A 12308-nucleotide genomic window follows, 5' to 3' on the forward strand; every position below is an offset into this window, starting at 1 on the left:
TCCACCCGATCAAGCCCCTTCACAATCTTATGTGTTTCAATAAGATCGCCTCTCATTCTTCTGAACTCCAATGAGTAGAGTCCCAATCTACTCAACCTCTCCTCATATGTCCACCCCCTCATCCCCGGGATTAACCGAGTGAACCTTCTTTGTACTGCCTCGAGAGCAAGTATGTCTTTTCTTAAGTATGGACACCAAAACTGTATGCAGTATTCCAGGTGCGGTCTCACCAATACCTTATATAACTGCAGCAATACCTCCCTGTTTTTATATTCTATCCCCCTAGCAATAAAAGCCAACATTCCGTTGGCCTTCTTGATCATCTGCTGCACCTGCATACTAACTTTTTGATTTTCTTGCACTAGGACCCCCAGATCCCTTTGAACTGCAGTACTTTCCAGTTTCTCGCCATTAAGATAATAACTTGCTCTCTGATTTTTCCACTTTAAGTTCCACAAACCACGGATATGTCACCAGTACAAGCAGGGAAAGGTCAGCAGATTCTGAAGGTACGTGAGCTACACTTCCTGTCCAATGCAAGGAGTGTCTTGCAACAGCCATCTAAAGGTCTTTTTGAACACTGGAGGCATTAGTGTGCAAGCTACCAGAAACCATACAACTTCATAAATTTAACAAGTGTGCGCAAACTAGACCACTTCCATTTAGTCTCAAATGACAGGCATAACTGCATATCGATGCAATATACCAGGCCTGTGCCAGTTGGTGCCAGCTTCAACCAATATGCAAGGGGTTAATGAGGACAGGTCAACAGTGTCTTGGTTTAATGTCTTAGGCGAAGGATAACAATGCAGAAGTTCTCCACTACTAGGCTGACACCTCAGCGTAGTACTGAGGGAGTGCTGCCTTGTTGGAAGTGCTGTATTTCGGATGAGACGACAAACCGGGGCCCCATTTGCCTTTTCAAGAAGGATGTAAAAGATCCCATGGAACTATTTCAAGAAGAACAGGGAGTTCTCCCGGTGTCCTGGCCAAAATTCATCCCTCAACCAACACCACCAAATGCTACTCATTAATTTCATTGCTGTTTGTGGGACCTTGATGTGCGCAAATTGGCTGTCGCAGTGACTGCACTTCAAAAGCAATTCATTGGGACACCCCGAGGATATGAAAAGGGCTATATAAATGCAAATTCTCTCTTTCATTACTGCGCTGAAGTGATATCCCAGAATTGATTATATGCTCCAATCCTGGGTTGGGGTTTAAACTCTCAGTCCTTTGACTGAGATGAGAATGCTAACAACTGAGCCAGCCTGACAATGAGCTGGGAATGTTATAGTCGGTATCATAAATGGACCAACATATTTGAACAGAGGTACTGAAGTTCTGCTACAGTTTGTACAAATGGAGATACAGTTAACTCATACTGCTCAATGAGAGTGAAATTGCTCCATAATTGAGTGGGTTTAATTGTATTTTACATGAAACTACTTACTGAAAATGAGCCTATTGACCCTGGGGGAGAAAGAGGGTGAAGCTATGCTAGTGCATTGGCCTGTTTCAGTGTGCATTTTGACACACACTTTACACTGGATATGATAGTTTAGTAATTATGTTACAGGACTCGCAACTCACCAGGGCAAGTTGTGAAACTGAATTCAATAAATCTGGTAATCTGTGGGCTGGCAGCAGAAACAATTACAATGGAAGCTGCTGGATTGTTTTTAAAAAAAAGCCCTGCTGGTTCACTAATTTCCTGCAGGGAAGGAAACCCTTATCTAGTCTGGCCCACATGACTTTAGTATAAACTACGTGGTTGCCTCAATATCCTCTGAAATAGCTTAGCAAGCCATTCAGTTATTCAAACATCAGGGAAACTAGGGACAGGCAATAAATGCAGCCTTGCCAGCATCACCCACATCGTAAGAACAAATAAAAGTTGTTGTTTCTAGGGTATTTCCATACTGCAGCAAGCTACTTAAATAACCCTCCTGGATGTGGAACTGATTAATCACTGAGAGATTTGATGAGCTGCTTCAAATTAAGATTTTCACAATGTGAATTTTGTGCTCGTAGCCAGGCTGTCAAACCTCAGTTGCTGTTAAGTACTACCTGTTTCTGGCACCTGAGGGCAGCACTGTTCCACCTGGCAAAGACTCAAACCTCTGGAAAGTTACAAAAACTGAGCAACAGTAGTAAATCACAGATGGAATCTATTGAGATAACGATACCGTGCTGCTCCAGATCTGCTCAGGAGTTGAATGAAGTTGGGGAAAACAAAAACACATATTTCCATTTTAAAAGCTTCTCAAAGCAACAAGCAATCTTCAAATTTCCTGAACAAGATGGATTTGCTAGGGTATGGCTCAGGAATTAAACATTTAAGAAAAAAAACTGTTTGCCTAACAGGACAGGAATTAGTATGCAAAAACAGACTGGCTAGTTTTTAGGGGAGTATACTTTAGAACTTTTAGCAAGTATGTTTCCTCTTTTAATTTATGCTTAATATTCCTCTAAATTTAAGGTTCCAAGCACCAAACACACGTGCAGCTGTTTTGTGTGCAGACCATTACACCTGGCTCTCCTACAAATAGTTACATTTTCATAAACAGTGGGACCTGGCAAGGCTAGAACATAAGAAATAGGAGCAGGAGTAGGCCATGCGGCCCCTCGAGCCTGCTCCGCCATTCAATCAGATCATGGCTGATCTTCGACCTCAACTCCACTTTCTTGCCCGATCCCCACATCCCTTGATTCCTCTTGAGTCCAAAAATCTAATTGATCTCAATTTTGAATACACTCAACGACTGAGCTTCCACAGTCCCCTGGGGTAGAGAATTCCAAAGATTCACAATCCTCTGAGTGAAGAAATTTTTCCTCATCTCAGCCTTAAATGGCCGGCCCATTATCCTGAGACTATGATCCCTAGTTCGAGACTCTCCAGCCAAAGGAAATAGCCTCTCAGAATGTGCCCTGTCAAGCCCTCTAAGAATTTTATACGTTTCAACAAGATCACCTCTCGTTCTTCTAAACACCATAGAATAGAGGCCCATTCTACTCAATCTCTCACGAGAATGCACATCGGGTTGGGGCGCTATGTGGCAGCAAAGGATGTTGGTTCCATGTACATTCAATCTGGGGCTTCATATTATATGATGGTGTCCAGCATGCAACTAGGGTCTGGGACCCGACAAAAGGGAGAGAGCTGCACATGGAATTGGCTGAGTTACTGAAAATATTAGAATGGCACTGTACATTAAAAACCATTTAACAGGCAAATGTCAGAACTTGGAATCATTTAGCTAGCAGTTTTAGCATTTAATCTGTCTGATTACTCTTACCTGATCAGTGACAATCTCGTGCAGATCAGGAATGCTAAGGTCAGCTTTTACAAATGGAATTTTGTCTACTTCCTCTGGGAATGGTCGATGTTTGACGTTGTACTTGATTCCCACATCATGTTTTGGAGGAGGATGAGGCTCAGGAACAAATGCCTGTAGATGACATTATAGTCACATTACAATCGATTTTCATATGTACGTTTCCTTCCTCCCACCTGCTCCTGACAGGGTATGGTTCCACAGTGCTTTCGAGTACTTCTCCAAGTGGCCATTCTTCATGTATGAGTCAACACAGTGAATGCCACAAGGCTATTTGACCACAGGAGTTTTCACAATCAAGCCCATGACACATGCCCACAAGAGTGAACTTTCCAGCAGGTATCATTGGATAATGAGCAGGAGCAGGAACCCAGGCAGATTATTCCTTCTCTAACCTGGGGAGTGTGGGGAGAGAGGATGAGGCCAATTATGGCACCCTTATGGTTTGAGAATTGCTAACCTAACAAAGACCAGAAACTTGGTCTGCATAGCTCAGTTACACATTGCCATTACCAACTACACCACATGGGAAAGCAGGAACTGACTTTTTAAATATGCACAGCGCATTTTGAGAGTAACCATTGAATTTCTTTGCACAGAGGGTTGTTGCAGTAGGGAATGCTTTGCCACAGAGAATGGCGAAGGCATCTTTAAATGGAATATTAGATAAACATTTGAAGTAGAGAAAGATACAGGGCTATGGGGAGCAAGTGGGATTAGCTTTGGATTGCTCTAGCAAATTGCCCGCAGACATGTCAAGCTGAACGGCCTTCTTGTGGGTTGTAAACTTCTACGGTTTAATGGATGGCGTTCCCTAAAATTACAGCTACAGATGGCGAATTACACATCATTATGAGCATTACATCACCTCTGGGTCAGCATGTGAAATCACAGGTACAGGCCCAGTGTTGAGATCACCTCACCTAGAGGTTTCAATGCAACTGAATAAGAATCGCAGACTATTTCTGGCAACATTTTCTTGATGGAATGCCTCCCGTGGCACTGGGAATCGCTGTGCCATAGTGCGCATTATGCTGGCTGCTTGCACTGCTATTTGGGCGAATGCAGTGGGAAAGAACAAGAGCTGAAACATGCATGCTCCAATGCACAGGCCCTTGATATATTTTCTTCTGACTGGCAGCGATTCCACAATGGAGTTTTACAGAATCAGGGTACTCATTGACTGATTTCACTGTTTTGGCGTTCTACTTCTACCATTTTTTTAATATAAAGTCAATATAATACTTCAGTAAAAGGATGAACCGGTTATTAGAATACAAAGTTGATGGATCAGGTAATACAGTACTGGTGCTCTGAACTCAAACCTTTTGGTTTGCTCGAGACCCCCGTGGCTGGTGGTACAGTTGCATGATCCACGCGTGCCTCCCAGACATTCCCCGGATCAGGACAGTAACTGAGGGGCAAGGATCTGTTGGAAAAGAAAGCAAAACATGTCCTAGAACAATATTATAGTACAGCAAAAATTTACAATGAGTAATAGCTTCTCTTTTTAAGTGACTTGGTTCCCTTTGTCCAGCTGGATCTCCCCTCCTCACACAGCAGACAGGGGCGTCGACAACTTGCTCCCAGATTCCCATCAATGCCATTCCAAAAAGTTGGTACTGCCCCAGAGTGACATGGTCGAGATTAGGAACTCAGCATTGTTGGGGGGGGGAGGAAGAGCTATACCTGAAAAGTTACCCCTTTTCTCTCCACAGATGCTGACAGGTCTGCTGTGTATTTCCAGTCGGCTTTTGTTTTTGATTTCCAACATTTGTAGATATTTTTTCTCTATGTATGTGGAGGGAAATTACAGACACGAACCCACATTCTATCACTCTTGCAGGGCTGCAGATAGAGTGCTCTGGCTCCATAGCACAACTCCTCGTGTCCTGACATTTTAAAAGTTACTTGTTTTTTTGGGTTGGCCTGAGGCTACAAAGCAGGGAGTGGAGCAGCTGACTGGGTTGGGGCTACTTTCGGTTTGCTTTTTGCAGACACGCTCACTTCCAAGGTGTTTTTGGATAACACAGCATTGTTTCAGAAAGCCTGAGAGTTGATTACACCCTGTACATTGACCTGAAGGTGGGTGTTGACTGGCATAAACAGCTAAAGGAAGTGCAGGGCCAAGGATTTAAAAAACTCTGTCACTATTCCCAATTGATAACCCGCTTGCAGACAGCAGAGAGGCTCTGTAACCCAAACAGTTGAAAATGAACACGCTGTGTTTGGTAACAGTTTTGCAAGGCTTTAGCAAAGGTCCAAACTGCAGAAAAACACCAGACAATTGGACTAAGACCTTTGGTATCTGCCTGCATTGAGCTATATGCTGCACACAGCACATGAAACATAACATCCACTGCAGCTTTACACACAGATTCTACAATACATCCTGGTATCGGTATGAAGAAATGTTTTCAATCTCTTCCATGGCTGCTTAGCCTAATGGAGAAGAGACTTTGTTTTGTTATAGATCTTAAATCCTATTATATTGTGCAGCATCATTGCATATTTTAAAAAAAGAAATAAATGAAAAAAAGTAATGTTCACTCATCAAGCCTACAATCTGTCATGGCTTTACCAAATGCTTTTAGCTCCCGAGCAAATGCTCTGCATAAACACTCCTTGATCTCCAGAGGTTAACAGGCAAATTTGAGCAACTAAGGGCAGACAGATTGAGATGATGTCAGAGTGAGCTTTACCTGAGGAACAGTAATGGAAAGAGTTTGGCCCGAGTGAGAATTTTCCACTGGCAGAGAGGTGACCTGAATCTGCAAGACTAGGCAGGCTAAGCAAGAAAAATAGGTCTAGATTTAGTTCTTTTGAAATGGCAGAATCAAGAGCTAGACTGGTGTGTACAGCCTGCACAATGTGATATCCTGAACCTGTAAAGTATTCAGAAACATGCAGAGTGTCAGGGTTGTGTTGTCCAAGCAGAGGAATGCTAAGTTCAGATGAGTTGGCTACAGTTTGCAACCTACGTGGAAAGGTGGTAAATTCAATACACAAAGGATCATGCAACAGAGAGGGGGGAGCAGGAGGAACCACAGAATTGTAGTGCACAGGAGGCCATTCAGCCCATCGTGGAACGAGCAAATGTCCCATTCCCCTTTCAAATATTTATCTCCTATGATGGGTGACATGCTCCTAGTGTCTTCCCTAGTGACTACTTCTAGAAAATAATCATAAGGATAAGCATAGTGAGAGAGGAAGTATTAAAGGAGTTTAGCATCTTTGAAAGTAGATAAATCGCCAGGCCCGGATGAAATGTATCCCAGGCTGTTAAGAGAAGCCAGGGAGGAGATAGCAGAGGCTCTGCCCATCGTTTTCCAATCCTCCCTGGCTACAGGCATGGTGCCAGAGGATTGGAGGACTGCTAATGTTGTTTAAAAAGGGAGAAAAGGATAGACCGAGTAATTACAGGCCAGTCAGTCTAACCTCGGTGGTGGGCAAATTATTGGAATCAATTCTGAGGAACACTATAAACCGTCATTTAGAAAGGCAAGGATTAATCAAGGATAGTCAACATAGAAAGATCATGTTAAGGAAAGGTCATGTCTGACTAACTTGATTGAATTTTTTGAGGAGGTAACAAGAAGGATCGATGAGGGTAACACGTTTGATGTAGTCTACATGGATTTTAGCAAGGCTTTTGACAAGGTCCCACGTGGCAGACTAGTCAAAAAAGTAAAAGCCCATGGGATCCATGGCTCAACGGCAAGAAGCAAAGAGTAACGGTTGATGGGACTTTTGTGATTGGAAGGCTGTTTCCAGTGGGATTCTGCAGGGCTCAGTACTAGGTCCATTGCTTTTTGTGGTATATATTAATGATTTAGACTTAAAAGTAGGGGGCATGATTAAGAAGTTTGCAGATGATACAAAAATTGGCCATGTGGTTGACAGTAAGGAGGAAAGCTGTAGACTGCAGGAAGATATCAATGGACTGGTCAGGTGGGCAGAAAAGTGGCAAATGGAATTCAATCCGGAGAAGTGTCAGGTAATGCAAGGGAATACACAATAAATGGGAAGATACTGAGAGATGTAGATTGTAAACAATTTTACAACACCAAGTTATAGTCCAGCAATTTTATTTTAAATTCACAAGCTTTCGGAGGCTACCTCCTTCCTCAGGTGAACGATGACCTTGGAGTGCATGGCCACAGATCCCTGAAGGTAGCAGGACAGGTAGATAAGGTGGTTAAGGTGGCTTACGGGATACTTTCCTTTATTAACCGAGGCACTGAACATAAGAATAGGGAGTTTATGCTGGAACTGTACAAAACATTAGTTAGGCCACAGCTTGAGTACTGCGTACAGTTCTGGTCACCACATTACAGGAAAGATGCAATTGCACTAGAGAGGGTACAGGGGAGATTTATGAAGATGTTGCCAGGACTGGAGAATTTTAGCTAAAAAGATTGGATAGGCTGCGGTTGTTTTCTTCGGAACAGAGGAGGCTGAGGGGTGATTTAATTTAAGTGTATAAAATTATGAGGGGTCTAGATAGAATGGACACGAAGGACCTATTCCCCTTAGCAGAGAGGTCAATAACCAGGGGGCATAGATTTCAAGTTATTGGTAGAAGGACTAGAGGGGAGCTGATGAAAATTTTTTTCACCCAGAGGGTGGTGGGGGTCTGGAACTCACTGCCTGAAAGGGTGGGAGAGGCAGAAACCCTCATCACATTTAAAAAGTACTTGGATATGCACTTGAAGTGCTGTAACCTACAAGGCTACAGACCAAGTGCTGGAAAGTGGGATTAGGCTAGGCAGCTCTTTTTTGAGCGGCACACACACGATGAGCCGAATGGCCTCCTTCTGTGCCATAAATTTTTTTATGTTTCTCTAATCATTTGGAATGTTAGCTGCTTTTAGTTCAACCCTGGTTGCATCGTTAATGGATCTTGTTTCTTCGCTAATCTTCTTGCTGTTATGCTGGGAGAATTGCTTACTGTAGCATTTGGCTGCTACAACAATGCTTATTTCTTGATTCTTCTTTGCTACTCCGATGGCCGATTTTACATTTTTTGGAGGTTCCTGCATTCTTCCCAGTGGTTTCAGTCACCTGTCCCCCTATACGCTTTGCTTTTCTTACTTATTTCACTTTGCATTGTTTTGTTAATATGTTTAGAATCACATTTGTTTAGTCCGCAGGCACTAATCCTCGTTATTTGTTTTATGTTCAGTAGTATGTTCTTAAAGGTGCTCTCTTCGTCTTCGCCTGAGATTTTCTGGAGAACTACATCTCAGTCAAATTGTTTAAATTGTCCCGTCATTCCCTTAAAATAGGCCTGTTTAAAGTTGTATGCCTGGATATTGGAGGAAATTGTGTTGTGCCTCTCTGCATCCAGAGCGATTTATACTGGGCTGGGGTATGTGGAGTAAATTCTAGGAATGTCGTCCTTAAAGTTAGTTCTATGCCTTACCAGGTGAGCGAGGTATGAGCCTTTTGAGCAACTGAACTTTATGCTTCTCAGGCAACTTTGATAATATCCAACCACAAAAGCAAAACAAAAATAAACTCACTCTGATCATTGCCCAAGGGCTGTTCCAGCATTGCTAAGATGACACTGTTGTCCAAGACAAAGTACCGGAAATGGTTCTTGCTGGTTGAGGTCAGCCTGGAGTATTTGATTAATGTCTCCTCGTTGAGAAGACTGCATGGTGAGGCGGGACCACTGGGAGAGGGAAATGCTCCAAGCAACTGCATTATACTGGGAAGAAACACAAAGTATAATAACCATTATATCTGTAGAATACATTTAGAGCATGTTTGAACAAATACAACCATTTAAAAAGCAGCATTTAAGTTTATATAAATCCATATTAATAAAGAAATGTAGCCTTAAGCAACCAGCAGATTCAGGGAAATTCAGGTCTCCTTGGTCTGACTGATTTTGTCTATTTTCATCACGTCTACCAAGACATAGAAACTAACAATAATCAGAAAGAATTTGCATTTATATACCGTCTTTCATGTCCATAGGACGTCCCAAAATGCTTCACAGCCAATAAAGAACTCCTGAAGTGCAGTCACTGGTGTAATATAAGGAAACTCGGCATCAAAGTCTCCACAGACCAGATGCGATTTAAAATTATTTTTTAAAAGTTCATTCTAGGGATGTGGATGTCGCTGGCAGTGCTGGCATTTATTGCCCATCCCACAGTTGCCCTCTGAGAGGCTTGCTGGATCACTTCTGAGGGCAGTTAAGTGTCAACCATGTTGCTGTGGGATTGGAGTCACATATAGGCCCAGACCGGGTAAAGTAACCCCTCAAATAATGAAGCAGTCCGAGCCCGCATGCAGCAAGACCTGGACAACATCCAGGCTTGGGCTCATAAGTGGCAAGTAACATTTGCGCCAGACAAGTGCCAGGCAATGACCACCTCCCCATGACATTCAACGGCATTACCATCGCCGAATACCCCACCAACATCCTGGGGGTCACCATTGACCAGAAACTTAACTGGACCAGCCACATGAAGACTGTGGCTACAAGAGCAGGTCAGAGGCTGGGTATTCCACGGCAAGTGACTCACCTCCTGACTCCCCAAAGCCTTTCCACCATCTACAAGGCACAAGTCAGGAGTGTGATGGAACACTCTCCACTTGCCTGGATGAGTGCAGCTCCAACAACACTCAAGAAGCTCAACACCATCCAGGACAAAGCAGCCTGCTTGATTGGCACCCCATCCACCACCCTAAACGTTCACTCCCTTCACCACCGGCGCACAGTGGCTGCAGTGTGTACCATCCACAGGATGCACTGCAGCAACTCGCCAAGGCTTCTTCGACAGCACCTCCCAAATCCGCGACCTCTACCACCTAGAAGGACAAGAGCAGCAGGCACATGGGAACAACACCACTTGCACGTTCCCCTCCAAGTCACACACCATCCCGACTTGGAAATATATCGCCATTCCTTCATCGTCGCTGGGTCAAAATCCTGGAACTCCCTTCCTAACAGCACTGTGGGAGAACCTTTACCACACGGACTGCAGCGGTTCAAGGCGGTGGCTCACCACCTTCTCAAGGGCAATTAGGGATGGGCAATAAATGCCGGCCTCGCCAGCGACACCCACATCACATGAACGAATTTAAAAAAAGACCAGGTAAAGATGGCAGGTTCCCTTCCCTGAAGGACATTAGTGAACCAGTTGGGTTTTTAAAACAATCATGGTCTTTTTTTTCTGGTGCAAAATTACCAGATTTATTGAATTCGATTTCACAACTGGTCCTGGGTAGGATCTCTGGGTCACTAGTTGAGCACCATAACCACTGTACGTTTGGTAAACCTCAGAGCAGTGGGATAAGCATCTGAAATTAGTAACATACACTGGGACAAATACACATTTCTGTCTGTGTCACATACAAAAAGACCATAACCAGTATTACTCCAGCACAGATTGTGTTGGCAGGTTTGCAAAGCCAGACCCACCAAGAAATTGTGCTGTGCCGTGCCTCTCTGTATCCAAAGCTATTTAAGCTGCGCTGGGGTATGTGGAGTTAATTCTAGGAATGTTGTCCTTAAAGTTAATTCTGTGCCGTACCAGGTGAGTGTAGCCTCTGCAGCATCCTTTACCCTCATTGAAGCAGGGTTCAGCTCCTTATCTCCCTTGTATCGCACCTCCTGATCACTGGTTTTAGACTTGCTTCCCGAGATGCCCAGCTCCACAATCTCTAGCACCTCAATCAGGCAGTCCTGAGAAAGCAGGAAGAAAGTCAGACTGAAAAAACACAGCAAACTTCTCAAGTTAAGGAGGTGCAGCCACTCTCCCTTTACTCGGTCTTTGAAATGGATAAAATTGAACCTATTTCTCAACCAGGGATTTTGATGCAAGTCACATCATTTTTGATAAATTTCTGAAAACAGAAGATTATCGACCCCTGGAATTCATATCACATAGCCCTAATCGCCCTGTGCCCATTGTACAGCAGGAATGAAGCTTCGTTTGTGGTTTCCTAGCAAATCTGGAAGGTCTTCTGGCTTCTGCATTCATCGCTTGTCTGTAGCTCTTAATAACAAATCCTCAATTGGAGATGATGGTGGTGTGGGAAGCAGCAGAAGCAGAGGAGAGGAGAAAGGGATGAATGCAGGAGGGCAATGGTACAAACATTCTACAAATCATTCTAACTACTGCAAAACAACACATCAAGATGGGTAAAACAAAGTTAACCAGTCATTTATGCTCGATGTCAAACATACCTTTTCGTTTAGCATATCTGGATGTTCTGTGAGCCAGACGCAGAGACACTGAAAGGCTGCCACAATCATGGAGTGTAGATCTCGGGAATGAAATGGAGCTGGTCGGCTACACTGGTGCACAATGTAACTGCACACAGAACTAACTGCACGCTTCCGGTCTGTCGAATCCACGCTCACCTTTACCTGTTTTACAGAACAAGAAATTAGCAACCATTTTTGGAGAATCAGTTAAAAGTACTGCAAGAAAGATCGTGAAAAGGGGGCTGCTGAAGCTACGGGTTGTATTAAGTATTCGCTATCTAGACATAGGGTTTTTAGAAATATAGGAAAATGCAAATAGATGTAGTGAGCCAGCCCTTTTTGACATATACATTAAACCCTTCTTCTGCTTGAACACGTTTATCCTGCTCACTTCACTGACCTTTTCCTGGATTTATTCCATAACTCTATTCCCTATTTGGTTTAAAAAAATGTTTTGCCCAGTTCCTCAGTCACTCCAAACTTCCTAATTTTTAAGCTCCCCTTCTCATTTGAACCTATTGCCATAGCGACCAATTTCCCTGATTCAACTCTGTCCTTTTCCTTCATAAATGTTGAAAATTAAACATATCTAAAACTTTACAAAATGAAGTACGTCAATCACACAACCTGCTTTCAAAATACCGGAGTGGCAGATTGCTCACAGAAAAGGCCCAAAGACTCAGGTCAACTACATCAGTCCAACGAGGAGCGAGATGTGATCATGCCGTTTTTCAAAAACCTGC

At 43.5% G+C, this 12308-nt stretch overlaps 1 protein-coding gene across 6 annotated transcripts in view; it reads right to left on the bottom strand.

Moving 5' to 3' along the window:
- The window catches only part of ralgapb (Ral GTPase activating protein non-catalytic subunit beta), a 112339-nt gene that overhangs the window by 21795 nt on the left and 78236 nt on the right, over window positions 1-12308 (bottom strand). For all 6 annotated transcript variants that reach the window (XM_068000158.1, XM_068000157.1, XM_068000156.1 and 3 more), the window contains 5 exons: window positions 11545-11727; window positions 10889-11040; window positions 8864-9051; window positions 4664-4767; window positions 3300-3452 (listed from right to left, as the gene is read on the bottom strand). In XM_068000158.1, the coding sequence (XP_067856259.1) occupies window positions 3300-3452; window positions 4664-4767; window positions 8864-9051; window positions 10889-11040; window positions 11545-11727 (780 nt within the window). The remainder of the gene's footprint in view (window positions 1-3299; window positions 3453-4663; window positions 4768-8863; window positions 9052-10888; window positions 11041-11544; window positions 11728-12308) is intronic.

This window comes from Heptranchias perlo, chromosome 19, assembly GCF_035084215.1.
Source record: "Heptranchias perlo isolate sHepPer1 chromosome 19, sHepPer1.hap1, whole genome shotgun sequence".
NCBI classification, from domain to species: domain Eukaryota; kingdom Metazoa; phylum Chordata; class Chondrichthyes; order Hexanchiformes; family Hexanchidae; genus Heptranchias; species Heptranchias perlo.